The sequence below is a fragment of the Thunnus albacares genome, chromosome 10 (genome assembly GCF_914725855.1).
Source record: "Thunnus albacares chromosome 10, fThuAlb1.1, whole genome shotgun sequence".
NCBI classification, from domain to species: domain Eukaryota; kingdom Metazoa; phylum Chordata; class Actinopteri; order Scombriformes; family Scombridae; genus Thunnus; species Thunnus albacares.
The window spans coordinates 7,670,433-7,693,034 of record NC_058115.1 but is presented as its reverse complement, the minus strand read 5'-3'; the positions used below and the strand labels follow the sequence as shown (position 1 = coordinate 7,693,034).

Sequence of the window (22,602 nt, the reverse complement as noted above, 5' to 3'; positions counted from 1 at the left end):
TGATTAAATTCTGTTGAATAGAAAGTGATGTAGGTTAAGTACTCATTTACACCTACACCTCATGCACCAGATAACTATCCTATCTTTAAAAAAGCTTAAGTGTAAATGCATCCAAAGACATTGGAAATGAAGTGAAATCCCATCAAGTTCTAGCCAACAAGTTGTAAATGCATCAGTTTCTCCAAGATGCAGATGTAATCTTCACTCCTCCCGAGTGTAACTACGCGCTCTGTGGAAACAGCTGCTACATGGTCTGTCCCCAGTGATAATGAAGCTGAAGTCACACTGATATTACACTGAGTTCAGCCGTCATCCTCCCTTGATTTTTAAAGCAACAGGAGAAAGCAGCTCCAGCGATTTCGACACATAAAATCATGCAGACGGCGTAACATGCTGTTGTAGCGTTTATTTGATCCCTGATCAGTTCCAACACTAAATGATGTGTGGGGGCGAGGGACAGCATGAATGAGAGACAGTGAAGACGGTAATACTTTTGTCTTGCCTGCAGTCCATCGATGCTGAACTAGATTGATAGTTGTTAGCTTGTTACCTTGCTTTTGTTGTTTGTAACTAAACTTTTTAAGTGAGGAAGTTCTTCTTCTGACATGTTTGGCAGTTACCAAACAGCTTCAGATGAATTACCACCGCCCTCCGGATTGGAGTAGGGCCAATTTGCATATATATACAGTAGATGGCTGTGTGTACACAAAAGTCTTAAATCACCTCTGGATTTTATCCCAATATAAGACACTTGAAATGATAAGTGTAAACGGAGCCTTGATTCAGTCCATCTGCACAACAATTCATTCCAATCTCTGCTTTTCTGTCTGAATGTGTCGTTGTATGTGGCTGATGAGTTCTTCATTCTTGCCTTCAGACAGCATCACATCTGGCCTGCATTAGCTACTCCTAAAGAACAAGACCTTTCACAGCACTGTTTAATATTTGAAGTGCTTTCAATTTTCCTGGCGGATGCCTCACTAATATATTCATAAAAATAATGAAGTCATCCGAGCTGATGGGAACTAACCTAATTCTCAAGTGTATTTTTTGCAACATCTCAAACGGTCAACAAAAAAGTAGCTTGAGGTTTGGCTGTAACCATGACTATTTCTGTGTAATTAAGTACCCTATAGTCATATGTGGCCTCGGGATTCTCGTCACAGGCGATGACCTCAGGAGCCATCCAGTAAGGAGTGCCGATGAAAGTGTTCCTTCGGCCGATCGTCTTGTCCAGCTGAGCCGACACTCCAAAGTCAACTGGAACATCAAAAATGAAAATGAAAACAACCAAAATGTTGACTTCATTATGAGGTGTTTGTGATTTACGTCTGTATGTATGACTGTGGAATTGTTCTGAAGTTTTGCCCGGAGGTTTGTGTGTGTACTTGAGAAAAACCACAGTGCTTGTGTCGATGTGTCATACCCAGTTTGACTTCAGCATTCTCTGTGAGCAAAACATTTTGTCCCTTAATATCTCTGTGAATCACATGATGGGAGTGAAGATGGGAAAGACCCTGGAAGACAAACATACACAAAACACACACACACAGATACACACAGTCAGATGATCACTATCTATAAATATGAGGTCGCAAAGAGTAGTAGCATTTCAAGCTTGTTGCACTGCTTTTCTTTTCCATGAAACACTTCTGCTTCAGGTGGCAGAGTGACCTTGTAGCCTTGGCTACCAATCGGTGGTGCAGATAGAATGTATGTGTAATTTTGTCTGTGTTTGTGTGTGTGTGTGTGTGTTTGTACTCTCGCTTCTTCAAAGGAGGTTAAATAAACAGAGGAAGCGAGTCTTATTTCAGACAATGACTTCACCATGCTATGCTGAGTGTGTGTGTTTGTGTGTGTATGTTAAAACAAAGAGGAGACAGCATGGCTGATAACAGCAGAGAAACCCCTGGCATCAATCCAGAGGCCTTTGTCTCATGTATCGTGCTGCTAAAAATCATCTCTGTGTCATTTTGTCCTTCAAAATGACAGCAAGGTCAGACATGATGGAACTAAGTTGATATGAGTTGATATAGCGTGTGTGCATATGCAGGTTTGTTAGTTGAGCCACAAACACAAGCACAAACACAGAAAGCAGTGAAAATATCCCGGGGTCTTTCTCAGGACCTTGTGATCTCATAACGATAACCATAACATCTTACAGACATGTGTTTAAAACAGGCCTTTTAAGTATATACATAAAAAAATAAATCCATTATTCCCTCATAGTCACAGTGGGAAAACTTGAGAGGGATACTGATCCCTGAACATAAAGAAGTATCACTGTCATCTTGGTTCTTCTCTTTGATGCTTTGGCAAGAGTTACAAAGCTAAAAGTAGCATCATGTTTCTCATCTGGCCTTTTGTTTGCATCCGCACGCAATTTATGGCCTCTGTTTTTAACAGCTCTAAAAACTGCCTTTATCGTAACACCATCTAAGGAAGAAGTTCCCTTGTGATTCTTTGTATACATCATTCAGGCAAAATGTTTGGGTTATTTGAAGACTGAGGGTTTAGAGGTTTGTTCATTAGCGAAACTGACACCACAAAATCCCTAGTTGTTCTGCTCTGTTTGTGGGCAAGTTTCATTCACAAAAATGTCACCCAAGGGTAAAAAAAAAAAAGCTTCAAGTCCTGTCACTAGACATACTAAATGAGCAGTGTCAGTAGACGTGTTAGAACAAACAGGAAGTGAATACAGCTGCCAACGACGTGTCATCAGTGCGGTGCCATATTATTACTGACATAAAGAGGGGGTGGTTTGACATGAAATTAGCTGCTGAAAAGCATCTTTCTAAAGCAAAGCAGGTCATGATGGGAGGCAGTCAAGGAGATGTGACAGTCACGGAGATGGACGATACAATATTATACAGTAGGTGATGTTAAACTGTTGGCTGCAACAGAGGATGTTGCCTGAGACAGAGACCTGCAGAAAGACCCTGAGGCAGCTGTCGGAGTGAGAGAAGTTTCCGAGCAACTACTGAAATGTATAAGTTGCAATGCCAATATATCCTACTAAAATCATTAAAAAAAACATGTCAAACCTCTCAGTAAATTGGATTTAGTTTTAGCTGATTTCGGTAACCTATTTAAACTCCAACTTCATTCAGATTAAGGCATTATGATTCTTAAGTCAAACAAAGTCTCCCCCTGTGGAGAGACTGTAGACTATCTGAACATGACTCATATAAGAAGTCTGGACCACTCATAAATTTTGTTGCTTGCTAGGAGAAAACTGAGAAAGAAATATGAGAAAATTGTTGCATGCAATCACTCATACATGCCACCAAGAATGAATCTGTTCCTAAGAGCGGTTGCTGCATGAAACGCAATGTTACTTATTGGAGACTGGACCAAAACATTTATGGGTGTATGGTGTGTATGCATGCTGTGCAGTGTGCTTGTGTGGTGCTTTGACATTACCCTGAGCACCTCTCGGCAGATATAAGCAATCCAGTCCTCTTTCAGAGAGTTCCCCTTCGTCTTCTTCACCAAGTCTGTCACCGAGCCGGCTCCACAGTACTCCATCACCAACTACATGGACAGATAGAGAGATGCTAATCAGACACACGAGCAAAAATAACAACAACCATTTATGTTATGATCTTAAAATTAAAACACATAATATGATAAATATGATAATGTCATATAGGATAGGCCCAGAAGGGTAGCAGCTATTTAATAAAAAATTAGTAATTGCAGTAACAGTAACAAATAAAAACACAGAGACTAGTTTACAAACCCAGAGTTGGTGGTCCTGTCCAGCAGGACCTTTCTTAATAAAAGCTCCATAATAGGTAGCGATGTTTCTATGGTGGGAATAACTCTTCAACATGTTGATCTCCAGCTTTATCTCCTCTTCTTCCTCCTGAACATAACAGAAAGAAATGATACTACATGCATATTAGGTTTTTAAAATATCAGTGTCACAATGATTGAATGGCATTAAATGGTTGAACTGTTGTAGAAATGCAAAGCTTCGCGGAGAGGAGTGATGTGTCTCTTTTGGCATAACTTTTCAACCGTACTCTTTCTCAGAGAAAGTTTAAACATAACTCACAACAGAGCTCGTTCCGATCTACACCACATACGTCATTAGCACATAGTACTGAGTATTACACCTCAGAACTCTATCCTCACTTCCTGCTTGTTCTTCCCTTTAAATATACATGATTCAACTATACATCAGAAATATGAGATATATATATATATATATATATATATATATATATATATATATATATATATATATATATATATATATATACATATACATATAATAATGACACATGTTTAATTCTGCTTGTGTGGTGAAGGCTGAAAGGTGGCCATTTGTAAAACTTTTTTTTAAATTTTCATTTCAAGAGCCTCCAGATGACCTTTCATTCAGCTACTGGACCTTTATTCAGCTAATCCCATTTCTCCACAAAGCAACTCAGGTTGGTCAGTGTTATGAGACGCATGCAGTGAAAGAGAGAGCAGGCGAAACAGAGTGCGGCAACTTTTGTGCTCTCTTTATAGATTGAGGAAATGACATGTGACTTCTCAGAATCACCAAACCCCTATATAGACAGTGGACTGCGGGAGAAAGAGGAGAGGTGGAGGAGAAGAGGAGTGGAGGAAGGAGAGTGGAGGTGGAGGGGCTGGATGCGGCTGTTAATCAGAAGAGAGGAAACAACAGAGAGCTTCTCCCAGTCACTGACCTCCTTTAAATCTCCACAGGACAGGAGGGGAGAAAATGACAAGGCAGAGTTTGAACTTTCACCTCCATCTGAAACACAAAGCCCCCTGCCTGTGTCTGCAGTTGGTGTGTGTGTGTGTGTGTGTGTGTGTATGTGTGTGTGTGTGTGTGTGTCTGTGTGTGTGTGTCTGTGTGTGAGAGAAGGGAGATAATAGCCAAGCATTTCCTGCGAAAGAGTTTGTCTGCAACACAGAAGTCCCAGAAACTACTTGAGTCAGTTTAGATTCTGGGCAATTTACTAGGGCTGTAACTAATGATTATCTCTGTCAATGAATCTGCTGCTTATTTTTTCAATTATTCAAGAGTCCAAAAGTCAAAGATATTCAGTTTACTATCACAAAAAAGCAGCAAATCCTAAAAACTGAGAAGCTGGAATTATGCAATTTTTGCTTGAAGGGGACATATCATGCTCTTTGTGATTTTCTGTGATTTATATACTGTTATGATGTCAGATGTCTATGTTAAACGTGGTCAAAGTCAAAAGCCAGGGCTTCAGCCTGCACTGAACACTTTGTTTGCAATGTTATTTCTACTCCCTGTTTGTGAGGACATCAGATTGTTCACGCCCACAAACAGCCATCCTTTCCGTAGTCTTTGTTACTAAGATTGTTGTTACGGTTGTTCTGCGAATGTTTACGATGTCCATTCACATATTTCAGATTGGATTCTGGCTCAAACATGTATGGATGCATTTAAGAAGTTTCCACATCGAGTAAAGAACAAGAAAAAGAAATATAATTCGACTACTACTGTTTGTTTACAGAGTCTGTCAAAGGACAGCTTCCAAAAGTTGGCCAATCAGAACAGAGTGGGCTCATTGGGAGGAGGGCCTTAAAGAGACAGGAGCTAAAACAGCCTGTTTCAGACGGAGGCTGAACTGAGTGGCTGCATAAAGAACCGGTATAAAATAAATAAGGAGTTCTCTTTACTGTAAATCATGCAAAGATATTCCAGTAGAGCCCCAGAATTTAAAAAAAACATTATATATAATATAAATATAGACCTGGAAATGTGCGTTATTTGTCCCCTTTAAACAAGACTTACAGTGTACAGCCATGCTAGCAGCTCTTGTACATAGGCACAGCAGTACTTTGAGCTAAATGCTAATGTCAGCTAGTTGACATGCTCGCAATGATAATGCTAACATGCTGATGTTTAGCAGGTTGAATGTTTACTATGTTCATCTTAGTTTACAATGTTAGCATGCTAACGTGCTAATTAGCAATAAACACAAAATACAGGGGTGACAGGACATGTCATTTTGGCAGTTATTTGGTCATAAACCAAAGTATTGGACAAACTGAAATTCTGTCCAAAACATCTGTCCAAATTTCATGGTACTTCATCCATGTTTAGATATTTCAGTGTGGACCGAATAGTTGAACCGACCAACACACCCTCATTGCCATCCCTAGAGCGATGGTGCTAGCATGTCCAAAATTACTTAAATAATCAATCAATTATCAAAACAGTAGCAATTGATTTTCAGCTGTGCAATTTACACAAACGGTCTAGAATTCACAATGTCTATTCACATATCCCTCGACAGATCTTCCTGAGAGTGCAAGGAAGGGGTCAACCTGACCACGTTAGAAACACCGCAGTCAAAACCTGCTTTGCTACTTTGTGGCCAGCCTGCTTCACACAACCTGCTGCAACATGCTATTATTAGCCCACAAATAACACCAATATGCTCCCACTACTGATCTACATGTGTAAACCACAAGCAATATACAATAAAACCTCCACACCTCACCTGTTTGTCCCCTTGTACAGCTGTAAGATCACAGGGCAGAACACACATAGTCAAATCATCTCCTTGCATAGACCCAAACTAAGTGTTAAAGGTGTAATCCGTAATCCATATATAACTGCAAGGCTATCCCCACCACTGAGGTTCAAAATATAGCATTAGAGATATTTTTCATCCTCATATTGATTCACAGAATAAGTCTTATTAACATTTTATATCACCAAAGCTATCCAAGATTTAAAACTGTGACAGTGAATAGAAGTTTAATATCAAAGAAATTTGCCTGGAATCTAATAAAAAACTACTTCTGGGTCAAAACAGAAATATTGATAGGACTGTGAGAAAGAGGAGAGTATTTCTTGTGATTTAATTTTGTGAGGCTGGAGATATCAGTAGAACTGTGATTGATCCTCACTTTGCGTCTATGCTTTGGGTGAGGGAGAGTTAAGAGGGGTTGTCAAATGTGTTGTAAAAGTTCCATCGCTTCAATTACCTGCGTGAGGGTGAGGGAGAATTGAATTTGAAAAGGAAAGAAGAGAGACACGCTGCAACAGGAAATCATTTAGTCTAATAATGAGTTTCAAAACCTTTTCGCAAGTGCAAACATCTACAAATGTTGTATATCATTTTACTTTTATCCAAAGCAACTTGTTTAAAGGAAGTACGTCCATTTATTAAAATCTTATGTGCTGTCTTTTTTTTTAGGGATAATGTCATGGAAAGCTGCAATACTAGAGATGAAGGAATCAAATAATTCTGTAATTACCTTTTGGTGTCTAAAATCTAACTCACTATAATAATCATACTTTGTGGATCATCATGTTGATTTATAACATTGCTTCTCTCTCTCTCTCTCTCTTCCCCTCCCTCACTTTTCATCTGCTGTTTTATGGCTCTATTGACTCCCCTCTCTGTTTCTCTGAATGCTGGCCATCCACAACAGTTTCTCTTCTCTCATCATCTTTTCAAGTTTAAATAACACCAAAGTGAAGTACTGATCCAACAGAACCCATAAAATAATCTTAGTAATCATTTATATGGTGAATTCTTATTGGCTGGTAGGTGTCAATTAACTTTTCGTAAACCAGACAGTATAACTGAACACCCATTTCTTTTTTCGTTCCATTTAAATATTTGACAGGAAGTTAAAACACCTCGCCCAACCTTGTGAAACATACTCCTTACTGTTTAGCTGGGTTGCCAAGCAATGCGCTCAGCACAAATTGTAAGGTATGGGAACTATATTTTACGAAATTTAAACCAAAAAGCGAAAAAATTAGCAATATCTGTGAAGAAACACCCAACACAAAGCATAATCCTTGCTTTAAACTTCTCAAATTGTTCCATCTTTTTGAACCAGCATGATGCACTTCTCCACTGCCCATTCAAATGACTTCAGTGAGTGCATTTTCATTATGTGTCTTCTAAGATAACAGGCAGATAACGACCATGCCCACTGGCAAATACACAGACAGCAGGCGCCTGCTGAGACCAAAAAATATTAAATCCAAATTTCTTCCTTTTGGGTGCTTAATTTTCCTCAAATGAGAGCACAAGACAACTAATGTACCAGGAAATAAAAATATAATTATATTATTACAATTGCACTATAAATTCACATTTAAACCGATCGTAAAATTCCTTATGCAAGGATCCGCGTGCCTCAAACATGAGAAGGAACCAGATCGGCTTGCTGTAATGTCTTTATGAATGGGTCATGTGTGTAAAAAAAAAAAAAAAAAGAAAAGAAAAAAAAGATATGTCATGTACAGTATAATTTACATTGACAGCATGATTATCTTTTACTTCTGGCAAGTTTGAAATTAATTTGACTTGATGTTTCACATTTAATATTCTATCTTTTTTTTTAACCAAAGATGGGAGTGAGGAGAGGAAGGGTGAAACTGAGAGTAGATGTAGAGAGAAGAGTTTGTGATTTAATGTAATGCTTTTACCTCTGTGACTTCCATGACTTTGATAGCTGCCAGTTGGCCTGTCTTGACATGGCGACCCTGGTGGGATACATAAAGAATGAGTTTAGTTCACAAGATAGGCCTACTAAAAACTAGTATGCAGATTTTTTTTTTTAGTCTTGACATAGAAAGAAACATACTGTATAATGAACAACATGGTAAAGTACAGTGGGCAAGATGCTGAACAACAGGAAGATTATAATCATTATAGATTTGGTAGGAAAAACTCCCAAATCCCACAAGGACACAAGTTCTCACATATGACCAAAACAGAAAATAGACATCCATTAAAATTTTATGCTGCAAATTTGTGCAAGGCAAAAACAGTAAGGACAAAAAGCCAAATCTGCGTGAAATTGTGGATGACGAGAAGACTGGAAACTCTCTGCGCTGAAACTTGGATGAACTACATTATGAAAAAAATACTCCCTCCTTCCCATTCCAGATGACTCTTCATAAGTTTATATTTACTAAATCACAGGTGCAACTGTGCAAACAAGGACGGCTTGAAATGTAAAAAAATAACCACTAAATATCATATGATTTTATCTCCAGTTTGCATCAATTGGCCCAGACCATACAGACTTGGTCCAACTTGATCTGATTAGTGTTGATGTTTAAGTATCCTTTAGTAACGCACAGACAAATTACAACAAATCCTTTGAGTGAATACTGAGGGTGTGATATCATTTTCAATACTTGTGGGAACGTCTACATAATTTCATTTTCTCCTAAGAGCCGCAGTCAGAAAGAACAAGACAGGACGCGAGATGCGAGCGAGAGAAAGAGGGAGCAAGTGAGCACAGAGAGCCGTGGCTGTAAAGTGCAGTCAGGTGAAAAAAGGGAAAATTGAAAACCTTGTCATGAGTCAGAAAGCTGACCAGATACTAGAGTAACTACTCTATAAGCCTTTAAGCTGTGATGTATGACAGGGTTTGGAGTGTGTGTATGTGTGTGTATGTATAAAAAAGACCGGAGGGCATAACAAATCCCACTATACTCAATCAGTTAGCTAATATTCAGGTATAGACACAGACCTAGAGAAAAAACTGTGAGATAAAAATGGATGGAGAGCTTCACACATTTTCAATATTTTCCTATTTATGTTTTGTTCTCTCTGCAGCTAAATCTTAGAGACACTCTCTATCCCTTTTCAGAGAAATATTGCTCACGTGATGATTTCCTCACTAGAGACAGAGTGGTCCACGGAGGACAGCGGGGTGTTGAAACCGATGTGTCTAAATCAACTATTTCCACATCAGAGAAGTTACACTCATCAGCCAGCTGAATGGATGCTGAATATTATTATCTTGGTTTATTTTGTAACAATGTGTGATGTGGTTTACATTCACATGAAGCTACTGTTGTTCTTCTCAATTAACTTTTTTTTTTTTTTTTTTTTTTAATTTCATTAACCCATTTACTACCATATCAACCATACTACCAATATCATCCACTGCGGGTGAAGCTGTATCATGATTCTCCAACTAGGTTTTGCTTATGTCAGTTCACCAAGTCAACGGTTACTGCAGGGAGATCAGGGGGGGGAAAAATTGAATATGGGAAATGGGCTGGACATCTGTGGCAAATATGTAAAGGAAGTGAGAGGAAAGTTAACAGAATGTAAGATATGTCACAGATATTATCATACTATATGTGCCTCAGTTGGAGCATTCTGGGTCAAAGTTATGAAAGTCCAGAGTGGATGGTTTGGTTCAGCAGTCACTATGACTTCAGACTTATGTTTACTGGATGACTCAAGTACAAAATATATTAAAATGTGCATTTTCAATTATCATGGTGGGTATGATTAGCCTCCAAAATTATTGTAAAGATGCTGGAGCATTCTGTAGCTTGACCGGGTCTCTCAACTTTGTATGTGCTGTTTATTTTCATGAATCCATTATGTTCTACAACATGTTTTGTAACAATGACTACTCCAGAGAAGCTGAAATGATGTAAGGATCTACTTGCTGTCCTGTACCAACCCTTTCTTTTAAACCAATAAAAACTGACCACTAGTGGCTCTGGGTCTCTGTTTGTTTATTTGTACTGTGCACACACAAGCATGCAGGTGATGTGATAAACAGTCCTGTTGATGGTTTCACACTTTTTCACTGATCAAGAATCAGCGGTGATGATGTGCAAAGAACCGCAGTAATGTGCTAAAAATAAAAGGTCTGCAAGCTAGCAAACAAGAATGTAAACAACACATAACTTAAAATTTTGCAAATGTCTGCAATGAGGACAAAATATTTGTCAGACCTCAAGGACACACACAATTTGTTTTATTAACACCGAATGTAAACGAAACTTTGTTGACCAGAAACCCCCACAGGGAACATTTTAAATGCCAAAACAATAAAAACAATAACTGGACTAGTCATATGAGGACATGAAACCAAATGCAGGGTTTCCCCTGTCTGATCAAAGCAACTGATGATGCAAATCCAGCTGGGTCAATATGAACTTTAAACTAACTTGTTTTTGATGCAGACTCTTGGGTAAAACGTGTGTCCAACGGGTGATTATGAAACTTGACTTCACCCACAGTGCAGTGCTGAGTTGGGTTTTTTTTTCACACCTGATTGAAAAAAAAGTCTCGACTTTTTCCAACTTGTAAAAACTCAACTCAATCAACTGCTGAGCTCAGACAGATCCTGACACATCTCATATTGTTATTAATGTAGCTACTAAATAAAGGTACAAATCATCTCACTTTGTAAAAATGTGGCCTTTGCTTTGTGATGTGTAGAAAACCACCACTACTCTTTCTCTTCTGAAATTAGCAGAGGTGGCCTTCATTTCAGGGGAAGCTGAGAGCCTCCGCTGTAAAACCCTGCAGGAAACCATGAAATGTATCCATGACACTATGAAGAGAAGAGTGTTGGTGGATGTAAGTAATAGTGCATCCTCAGTTGGGACTACTGTATTTATAAATGGGTGTGCAATGTTTGAAGTCTTACCCGGAATTAATGTGAATAAATGCCCCTAGAATTAAAGGGTAGAGAAATTCATAAAACCTGTGGCATGTCTTGACAGGCTTAACAATAAAGTTTATTGAAAATGTTGCTGAACCAGCAGCCATGAAATAGACTCCTTGACAGATAACAACCTGGCTGATGTTCCTCTCATACAATATATATTAGCCTACACTTTTATATTGGATGTGAGTTACACTGTGTCAGGCTCACTGACCCTTATTCATTCTGGCTGTGATTTCTGTCCCCATGTAGAGGACATCGTCTCCATAATTGCAAAGAATTGTGGCACACAGGCAGCCACTGGCCTGACTGTGATAAATAAGGAAATGGCTTTCCTGTCCCTTCAGACTCAATGGTGTCTGCTAACTGTGCTGCCACCACAACTTACAAACGCCCAATATTCGACTCTCAGCTGGGCTACTTATTAACAATATGCAGCCCTGACAGACACACACACACACACATACACACACACACAAAGGGCTCTCTGCTCTCCACCAGAATTAATTGGAGGAAGCTTGTGCACTTTTTGACATTGAAGTCCAATGCATCTCACACACAGACTCATGCACGTTATGACGCTGTAAAGTGCTAGGAATCAAACGTGTACACAAATAAATCCAGATACAAACGGTTTTTCCATTCGTGTTGGTCACATGTTTGTCTGACACACACACACACACACACACACACACAGGGAGAGAGTGGCAGAATAAGGAAACACACAAATATTGTGTCAGTGAAAAGGTTACAATAATATATTCATACATATGTTAATTAAATTCAATAGAGACATTCATAATGCAGACAGCAAGTGGACCAATGAGAGAAACACTCTTAATGTAACTCTCTGCTAGTCTCCGAGTTTCCGTCTCACCCCTCTCTCCCTGTCTCACTCTCATCTCCCTCTTGTGTCTATCTATTCGTCCCCTACAGAACAGCATGTACGGAAAGTTACATATGTGTGCTTCGTGCTCGGATGGACTGCATCACCCATCAAGTCACCGCAACAAACTCAAAGGACGAATGGTGCTATTTTAAGGCTGTGTGTATGAATCTGTTGTTGTCAGATCGTACACATCTAAAACAAGCCATTTCTATTTTTTTATATCCTGTTTACATGCGCCCTTCACTGACTGGCACTACAGTGTCAAAAAGGCTTGACTGGTTTCCATTCTATCAAGTATAATGCTGCAAATAGCTCAGTGGTAACTCACTCACTCTACCCCACTGTCATGTGAGGAGAGCTGAGAAAATGAAGTGGCTCCTACCATGTCTGTGCATGTGCTAGTCAGTCAACAAAGACGTGCGGATGACTCGGAGAAGACCAATCTTGTTTTGTGTCAATGTGATTTGAATTCATTGTTTGAGGTGGGTTCATTTAGCACACGATATAGATTACAACAATTTAAAAACAAACACAATTCACTCATTATCACGGTGAGTCTTCATAATCTGATGATTAACAAGACTGATAAATCCACTGATATCAGCTTATCACACTCAATATATCATCACTGGCTGATAAACAACAAGAAACTGCAGTGCAGGAATGCCAAAATATGTTTGAGGTAATTTAGAAACAGTGTCACTATTATTGTCATATTGAGGTCACAGTTTAAATTAAACCTGCATTAATTGATTTTCTTCGCCACATCTGGGCAGCAGAACAGGCAATCAACAACTAGAACTGCAACAATTAGTTAGTTAATTGATCAACAGAAAATTAATCGGCTTCTCAAATGTGAGGATTTTGTGGTTTTGTCTTCTGTGATGGTTAACTGAGCATCTTTGGGTTTTGGCTTGTTGGTTGGACAAAACAAGACATCTGAAGACGTCACCGTGAGCTGTGTGAAATTATAATGGGCAATTTTCACTAGCTTCATACATTTTATAGACAAAACAACTAATCAGTTAATCAGAAAAATATTTAGCAGATTAATCAATGCATCCAACAGACACATAGTTCCATTAGCATTTATTTGGACTGAGTCCAGTGTTCACTCTCCTTCAAGCTCCGTTATGGATTCTACCAACTCTGACGGGAAATATCTAGTTCTTTTCGCAATACCAGCTTGTCTGCTGCTGGGCAGATAACATAAAGTCAGTTTTTAGAGCTTATTCACCTAAAAAAAAAACTCTTCAACTTCCTTTCCAGATGAAGCTGTAAAGGAAGTTGAAGAGTGCAGTGAGGCTGAACCAAAAGCAGCTAAAATGCTGTATAGAGCTAAGAGGAACAGCTAGGAAGGGTGGTAATTCTCTGTGGGTTCATCACTACACATGACACCTGTCACATTACACACATTTAATCGGTTGTTAATGATCGATTGTTAATAGCAAAATATTAACTGGTGCAGCTTTAAAAAAACGAATAGGGGAACTCCACCAATTTTACACAATGAGATCAGTTTACTTATCTTGAGGAGAATTATTCAACACGAGAAAAGAGTTGTATGTCTTCTTTGGCTCTGGAGGAGGTTTCTAAAGTTTGAGGAAAACTTCCCTGATGATGCCATCATGGTTACAGTGTCTCAGTATCTGGGTGATGTAGGGTGCAGCAATTTTGCAGCTTAAACACATTTATGTACTACTGGAAATTGCTCGAGTGCTATTTTAATTGTAGTTGGAGCAGGTACAATAAGGAGGTCAGTCACATCTGAGGTTATTTTAACACACACACACACACACACACACACGAGTAATCAAACCAGAGCTCCAAGCCTCATGGGGGGCTGCTTTCCCCTTTTCTCTCTAGCTTTCATCCGTCTCTTTCCCTCTTCCTTCCTCCCCTCCTCTCCGTCTTTCACCTCTGCCTTCCTTCCTTTGCCCTCACTCGCTCTCTGTCACTTTCCTCTCTCTCCTTTGTCTTTCTCTCACTCTCTTTCTCTTACATCTCCAACAAACACAAACACAACAACTCTGCAACATGTTGGAGGACGTTTCCTGTTTGTCTCTGTGTCTCTTTCTGTCTTTTCTCAGTTCAGCCCCCCGCCCACCCTTGCTTAACTTCGGAACAAAGACCGTTATTTCAAAATTATATATCCTACCACGTCGATTATCCAAATTTGAATAATGTGTTAGAGTGTAATATGGGAATACTTTGCACAGCTGAGCAGTCAATTTCTCAATATGAAGTAGAAACTTAATATTTTTAATACAGCCCAATACTCAGTGGAAGACAGTTCTACAAAACGGATAAGACAGACCAAAAACACACAAAGAAGCCCTCTGAGTTGGTCTAAATCTACATTTGGAGACATTTTTAACATTTTGGTCAGCAGATCAGTTAACATGAGTAATGTACGAAGTATGATATGTGGGTCACAGAAAGGGAAGTGACGCTACTGAAACCAGAAAAAATTGAGGAAGTGTAAGTGATTCACTCTGGGAATTGCATTACAGCCAGCTGTTTTATGGCTGTGCAAAGTCCATGATGTTTCGCCATGGTGTCACAGTAGAGATGTGTTAACTGTGGTTAACTGTGGCATGACTAGGAAGATCAAATACAAGCGCTGTGATGGAGAAAATATAGTGTGCTTTGACCCTTGTATTTGCTTTATATTAGCTGTATTAGTTAACCATGCAAGTCAATAAATAGACAAATATAGAGAAGCACAAATATTCAAAGTAGTTTAATTCTTTCATAGTAAAAATCAGTAACAATTTAGTCCTGAAGTTAGTCGTTCTTATTAGTCGTTTTTAACTTTACTCAAATGAGCAAAGAGTTGCATCAGCAGTGCCCATAGTGCTCAGCTTTAGTGTAGTTTGACATTTTCACATCCTAACAAACACACACACACACACACACACACACACACACACACACACACACACACACACAGGGCGTTTCCCTGTTTGCAAAAGGAACTTCCCTTCCCTGCAAGCCACTGCTGTAGAGTCATCTGTGCGTGTGTGCGTGTGTGTGTGTGCGAGTGATGACTAGATGACTAGATTGTGGTTGAGCATGCAGTGTATTCTTCATGGTGATCTAGAACTAAGTATGTACAATAAAGCAACTCACAATGTGTTTATTTGAAAAGTTTATCAGTTGAAGTGACTACTGTGTGTCACCTATTGTGCTGCAGTTGTTCAGGATCCAAAGCCACTTTCCTCTTAGGCAGAAATATGCATGTGCCTTGTACAGTTTATATATTATAATACACCTTTTGTGCCCTTAAGACAGAGAAATCTGTCAATAACAATGGCAAAATTCCAAGATATTCCTGTTAAGTTGTTTACTCACATTTTCTAAGAAGTCAACTCTTTCAGATTGTCTGGGTTGTTCTGTCCTGGGGCAACAAAACTACTGCAGGCATACAACTACCATGTGACTACTACTGCACATAATACATCCTTTAATACTAATGTGCATGTGTGTGTGTGTGTGTGTGTGTTCTGCATCTGTTGGACATGCATGATTGTGTCCCTGTGTGCACGTGTTTTGGACACTAAAGAGAAGAAGTAAGTTAGCTATGTTGAACGAATGAGGAGAGCAGAGGAGTTGAGTTCAGGGTTTTGACGGGATAGGAGTGGAAATCATGAGAAATTAGAGGAGAAAAGCTTGGTTGAGATTATCTTGTCAAGGCTGAACCACTTTTCCCTTTTTCCAGGCACTTTTTTTTTTCTTACCTACATTTATAGCACATGAAGCTATGCCAAATTTTAATTGGTATTCTCAAAATCTCCCAGCTCCCAAGGTACAGCCTTCCATTTTTCCCAGAACTATATGGGTGGAGTTTGCAGAGCATTTATTTAGACTGCAAGCATACACTGAACACCGCTAGTAATAATATTATTACTGGGGTTGGGAATTTATTCAATATTAACAACAAAATACACTTATAGACAACTTTCAGAAATCCGACAAAGAGAGTGCGATTGTTTTTGTTATTTGATATGTACTATAGCAGACAAATACCAAGGAAAAAAAAAACGTATCCTCTCTGCTTTGGAAGTGGTTGTCTTGCCTTTCTCGTTTCATTATGATGTCTCAATCTATACAGTGGCTTTTTAGGGTGTTTTCAAACCCGCGTCGTTTAGTCTGTTTGAATTGGACTCTTGTTGGTTTTCCCCCTTAGTACGACTTATTTGGGCAGATCTACACACAGCAATCATACTCAAGTGCTGACCAAAACAACTGCAGCAAGACCTGTTACAGGAAGTGCTCTCCGTCTGGTTACAAATTCTGGAGCAGTTCATTTGTGCTCAATCTGACCCAACTACAAGGCGTCCTCTGAAAGTTCCAGCTAAGCTTCTCCTGTAACAGGGTGTGCTTTGCATACTGGGGTACAGCTATAAGCTGCAATGACTAGCAACCTGGACTAGCAACAAAGTGTGTTGCCTTGATTGATATTTGTGCAGAGGACCTTCTTCCTGGGTTTACGTTCTTGCTCTCACCCCAGACACATCTGACCAATGAGTGCAGTGAACATTCTCAAGTGGCTTTTAGGTTCACTTGACATTTTTCCTGTATGAAAAGAAACCAAGCCAAGGGGAAAATGTAGCAAGTTTACCAGCTCATCCACTGATTTGGACCAGAGCAAACTAACTTAATGTGCTATTGCTCTCATTTCTATAATTATCACAGTTCTTAGGATGTGTGGAAATGCAACAACATATGCACTGAGGATTCTCTGGAGTTCCTGAGTAGTTCCTTACTTTTCAGCTCCCGAGGCAATTTGGATGAAGAGGCCTAATTGTTTTCTCCAGCCCTCTATACTCTAAATCTTCTCTAACTGTGTCTGTTTTTGCATGTCAGAAAATCATGGCTGCTGACCAGGAGTCCATTCCATTGCATTAAAATGAGGCTAACAGGGCTCACTTTCCTCTAGTGTCAGTTCTCTGCCAGGGAACTAACAACACAACAATGCTTCACTGACACTGTGGTCTGATTGCCATCATATCAGAAAACTGACTGACGATTAGTTGATCAAAAAATCTGCCACCAGTTCCAATGCAACATGAGTCATGGTAAAATTTGACAATTGCAAAATCAACTCCTGATGTTAAACACAGGTCAGCCGCTTTAACTTTGAGCAGAACTAATTGGCAACATAACCCAAGTTGGACTACAAATAATTTCCACAAACAACAGACAGTGGATCACAGTGGTTTACAGCAGGGACTACACCAAACTGCATTACTGTACGCATATAAACATTGTTATCCATCTCCCTCCTCGGCCCTTTCTTCCTCGACTCAACTCTTTCTTTTTCAAAGTTCAACCGTATGAGCTTGAATTTGCAAGATCCTGTCATGCCTCACCTGCCCTCTGTCCTCACTGAGTTTCCCTCCTCTAAGGATCACCCCATTTGTGTGATTTGACTGTCCTATGTCTAACCCTGCTTAATCCTACCGTAACCGTAAGCCTGTTAATTAACTGCCTTTCAAAAAAACAGCCGTTTGTCCTGCTTTTGTTTACCTGCTGCTAGCATATTTACAAAAATAACTTAACATGACCAAACTATTCGTAACCACCAAAAATAAGGAAATAAAAAATTAAAAATATGTTTTGCTGTTCTACAGAGTTAGTTGGAAACACATTTAAACAGTGAGCTCAGCAGTTCTGTAAGTGTGAAACCAACTTCAAAAGGGACTTCCTATCCCCATGGCAGCATGCTGTACGTGCAGTGTGTTCACACTTAATAATTCCCTAACAGAGTCCTCTCACAATGCTGGGACTTAGGAACCTGTAATCCCCTGACATTTAGGCATGGTATACGTCAATCATCTTCTGACCTGTTTCTGTGATAGTGACACGTCATAGGAGTGTTCATAACTTCCCTCTGTTGTTCTATCTTGTTTCGTAACTTGCATTTCATTAATATAATGACGCTTTAGGATTACAAGTAAGATCTCATCAGCTGGCTTTCCAGCTAATTTTAAATGTGTAAATGCTTAAAATGTGGTGTAATGAAAACGCAACACATATATAAATAAACAGAGGAAGATCCCAGATGCTTTGTCAGCATCTCCTGCATTCATGTCAATCTACAACCAAGTGTTTTTTTTAAGGGATTGTGTGTGTGTGTGTGTGTGTGTGCGTGTGCAGCACAAGTCATTGTTCTATAGGCCCTGTTCCTGTCCTGGTTTCCCATGATAGGAGCAACTGTATGTCTGAAATACACACAAACACAATCACTCTTAGAAAGCGTCTTTCAAGTGTACATGTGGAAACAGATCAACCCAGTCCTGATTGAGGTCCAGGTCATTCTCCTGTTAGAATTACACACTATCATCACAACTTTGCCTATAGCAAGTCTCAAAAGGCTGTGAATGCATTGTAAATATTATACCAACATGTAGAATGCCTAACCCATCACCCATAAGTATTAATTGATTAGTTAGGACACTTAGGTCTTCAAGGGCAACACAACCAGCGCTTGTTATTAACTGCTTTTTAATCATTCCAATGCAGCACTTTAAATCAGTAATGCTTCAGGTAGGCCTGCGGGGTGATTTGAGAAGGCAGTACCCAGCAAGGAGGAGTGTTTCTATGTCTGTCATTTCATTCTCTCTGATCCTCAAATTCTCTGTAAGCTGCATTATCTTGTTTATGGATGCTTCACATGACAAACATCAGAATCATCACTGTAAATGACCCTGAATAAGACCGCCTACCATTCATCCACAACTGGAGGTCCTGGCTTGTTAAAACATCAATGAATGTGAGTCACAGGATGAAATTTGTAAATCTCTACCCTTGTGTAAAAGCAGCCTGTGTCAGGGCAAACACAGGCCTCACTGTCCTGTACCATCTTTTGCAACATTTCCTCTTTCAGGAAATCAAGTGGCAATCGAGGCACACACCCACCTTCTGCCTCACACACATTTCTGAGGGCCACACATGGACTTATTCACTCTTTAACCTCCACCTCAATTCTACCCTAGCCTTAAAGCAATGCAAGCACGTAAAAGTCGCTTATTCTGAAAAATTAGCTACGAAGCACAAGCGGACCAAAACAGTGACTGTGGGAACACATCAAAGACAGCTATCAGACTTCATGATCAACTAAGAGGCCTGAATTTACACCTGCTGGAGACGTCTTGTGCTGCAAGAAAAACAACTCTCCTCCTTTACAAGTTTGCAACTCCTCTTCCATTATTCATTTTGGATTGAAGCAATTTCTAATTATCGACTGTATAAACATGTCTTTTTGTCTTCTCTTAAACATATTTGTTATGTTATTGGTACCATTGTAAAACTTAATAAGGCAGCAAAACGATGATGTCAGGAGGTCTCAGAGTTTGATGATACTACTAAAAAAATAAAAAAGACAGTCGTGTCATTTTAAATCGAACTGTTAAACAAAATCTAAAACTGATTGAGGGCCTGTTTTATTCATGCACAGAAATGAAACTAGTCCATATACTGTAGATATAGTAACATGCAGGTTGTGGTGTAGAGGAGGCATGTGAACATGTTTTGCACTGAGGGCTCAACCAGCTGCACCATTCTAAATAAGACTAAACACCTCCGGTAACCACAAACCACTTATACACAAACAGATATTGCGATAAGGAAGTGAGCCCCACCCAGGGCATTTAAAAGATGCTGCAGATGCTGTAGATGCTGGTGTGTGTGTGTGTGTGCTCTGTCTGTAAGAGGTACAGGATATTTCAGTCAACATCAAGTTTCTTCTTAACTGGAAGTAGCTCTAGTAAATAAGCCAGAAGTGACGCATCAGATATTGCAAACTGCTGTGTGTCTACATGTGTCATGACAGCTGGTGGCTCTTGGCTCGTGATGTGCACGGGCAACTTTTAGTATCTAACTTACTGCCAGCGATAATCTATGCAAAGAGTGTTTAGATGGAAATATGACAATACAGATCAGTGTGTTTGTATCAGTATCACAGTGGGCAAGTGTGTTTACATTCTGCAGGTTTGCAGCAGTGTTGGAAATGGAAAATAGGGGGAGAAAAGCAACATGGGAGTCGACCTGCTTACCTTGTACACCTGACCGTAGGTTCCATTGCCTACAACTTCCACCAACTCAAAGATACCTGCTGGATCCTGGAGAAAAACATAACATGGTCAAGAAAAAGAAACAAGAAGAGAGAAGTATTGGACTAGAGTGATGTGAAAGGAGAGTTGGGTCAAATGAAAAGCAGATTTTAACTCAGTCAGAGGTACTAAGGGTCAGTGGTGGAAAGTTACTAAGTACATTTCCTCAACTACTGTATTTAAATACAATGATCCAATATTTCACCAAATAAAAGATTAGAGGAAAAGTCCAAAAACTGAAAACGGATTTGTGTATCAGAGCTTTGTTTTTTCTTCTTTCCTCTCCCATTAATCATCTCACGACCCCTCAGATCTATCTGGTGACCCTTTGGAGGGGCCCAACGCCTAGGTTGGGAAGTGTATATAAAGTAGTTGAAACTAGCTCCACCTCCAGCAGCTACAACAGTAACATGCTGCTCTAACACTGATGCTTCAGTATTAATAATCTAATGATGTCATATATAATAATATATTAGTCGGAGGCACCAAACCACTACTTTTACTGCAATACTTTGACTACATTTTGCTGCTAATACTTTGGTACTTTTACTTAAGATTTGCCATGCACAACTTTTACTTGTAATTGAGCATTTTTACATTGCTGTATTGGTACTTTTACTTAAGTAAAGGATCTGAGTACTTCTTCCACCACTGCTAAAGGCAAATGGAGAAGAACAATGCAGTGTTATGCTAGGATGGGGACTGAGGAAATGGGACTGCAGATGTGAATAACATAATGAGCTACAAGGAATTAAAATTCGGCTTGAAAATCATTTAAAAGTCACTGTATGTTTCCTTTTATAAGGCATGACATTAGTGACTAATAGGAATATAATCATCTTAAGAGATAAGTGCTACTAGTTAACCATAAACACTCTTGCGTCACACTTATAGAAATATTGCAATGACCAAGAAAGAGGGAAAATGCCATACATTTGCATAAGACACACTGTAAGAGTTAGAATAGTGTGAATTAGGTTAAAACAACACTGTGCCACTCAGTAAAAATGTCTTTTTTCTGTCAATAAATACACTCAGTTTATGTTAGTGGCCTTTCTTAATGTCCACTACTTGTTGCATGTCAGCTTTTCAGTAAGTCAGCCAAAGAAAAGTCCTGTGTGTAAACACTGTAGCTTGTAAACTTCCACCAAACAGGATACAGTGCGGACAGAAAGCATTATGTTACAGGACAGTCTGTAAGACACTCACATACCAAGTTAGCACACAATAAAGTTTCTTTAACAGTATATAAAATCAGTGCCGACCGCTAGACAAAATAAAACAAACCCCTGACTGCTTAAATTACCGTTAAGTTTCAAGCGACACCCACCACATCCTACAATGTTTACTCAAACATTTCATTAAACAGGCAGACAGCATTTCACTACTTACTCGTAATGCAGCAAGGTCTATGCTGTCCAAACTTCGAGTGGTGTTTTCTCTCGACATTGCTGTCAATAATGTTGTCAGCGGGTTAATATTTGTAGTCAAGACATGGACGGTCAGATTTCCTCCTCTACTAGCGTTGACTAACTAACGGCTCTCTCTCTGCTCTGTTCCATTCTGAAGTTTTAGCTAGCAGCGTCAAGCTAGCATACGCCACTCACTTCACTTCCGGGGACACCTTTCAGAATAATTATCAGCAGAGGCTATAGCAGGGGTTCTCAAAGTCGGGTCAGGGATCCCTGAGGGAGTTCCAGGGGGTCCCCATCAAAAAGGGGAATAATTTATTTTCACTATAATTCCATCCATTAATAACACAATGACAGAATTACTATTTGGGTCATGAGTTTCATACACCTCTTGTAATAAAACATCTAAAAGCAAAAATCTTATCAGAAGGGGGTCCGTGGTCTAATTTGTGTCAGTTTAGGATTCCTTGAATGACTGCTCCATACATTTTTTTCTATTTCATTGAGGATGCAAAATTATTGAGGACACAGAAATATAATAGAAAGTAATCATATCAGAGCAGGTTTACATTTATGTATATTAAATGAGCATATAAGTGTGTAAATTCTCTAGTCCGTATACACACGTGTGTTTGAAAGTTGGCCCTTTGTGAATTTCAATTTCTTGGTTGTTTTTTTTTTTTTTTTTTAATTGTCTCACTCTGACCACTTCTAAGCTTTAATCGTGAAATAT

General features: G+C 39.3%; 1 protein-coding gene across 2 annotated transcripts in view; it reads right to left on the bottom strand.

Annotated features, from left to right (window-relative positions):
- si:zfos-2326c3.2 (misshapen-like kinase 1) overlaps nucleotides 1-22,066 on the bottom strand; it is a 64,326-nt gene extending 42,260 nt beyond the window's left edge. For both annotated transcript variants that reach the window (XM_044363086.1, XM_044363087.1), the window contains exons 1-7: nucleotides 21,850-22,066; nucleotides 20,401-20,466; nucleotides 8,450-8,506; nucleotides 3,743-3,868; nucleotides 3,424-3,534; nucleotides 1,427-1,517; nucleotides 1,130-1,260 (exon numbers count right to left, since the gene is read on the bottom strand). In XM_044363086.1, the coding sequence (XP_044219021.1) occupies nucleotides 1,130-1,260; nucleotides 1,427-1,517; nucleotides 3,424-3,534; nucleotides 3,743-3,868; nucleotides 8,450-8,506; nucleotides 20,401-20,466; nucleotides 21,850-21,906 (639 nt within the window). In that variant the 5' untranslated portion in view covers nucleotides 21,907-22,066. The remainder of the gene's footprint in view (nucleotides 1-1,129; nucleotides 1,261-1,426; nucleotides 1,518-3,423; nucleotides 3,535-3,742; nucleotides 3,869-8,449; nucleotides 8,507-20,400; nucleotides 20,467-21,849) is intronic.
- Between the last annotated feature and the right edge of the window lie 536 nt (nucleotides 22,067-22,602).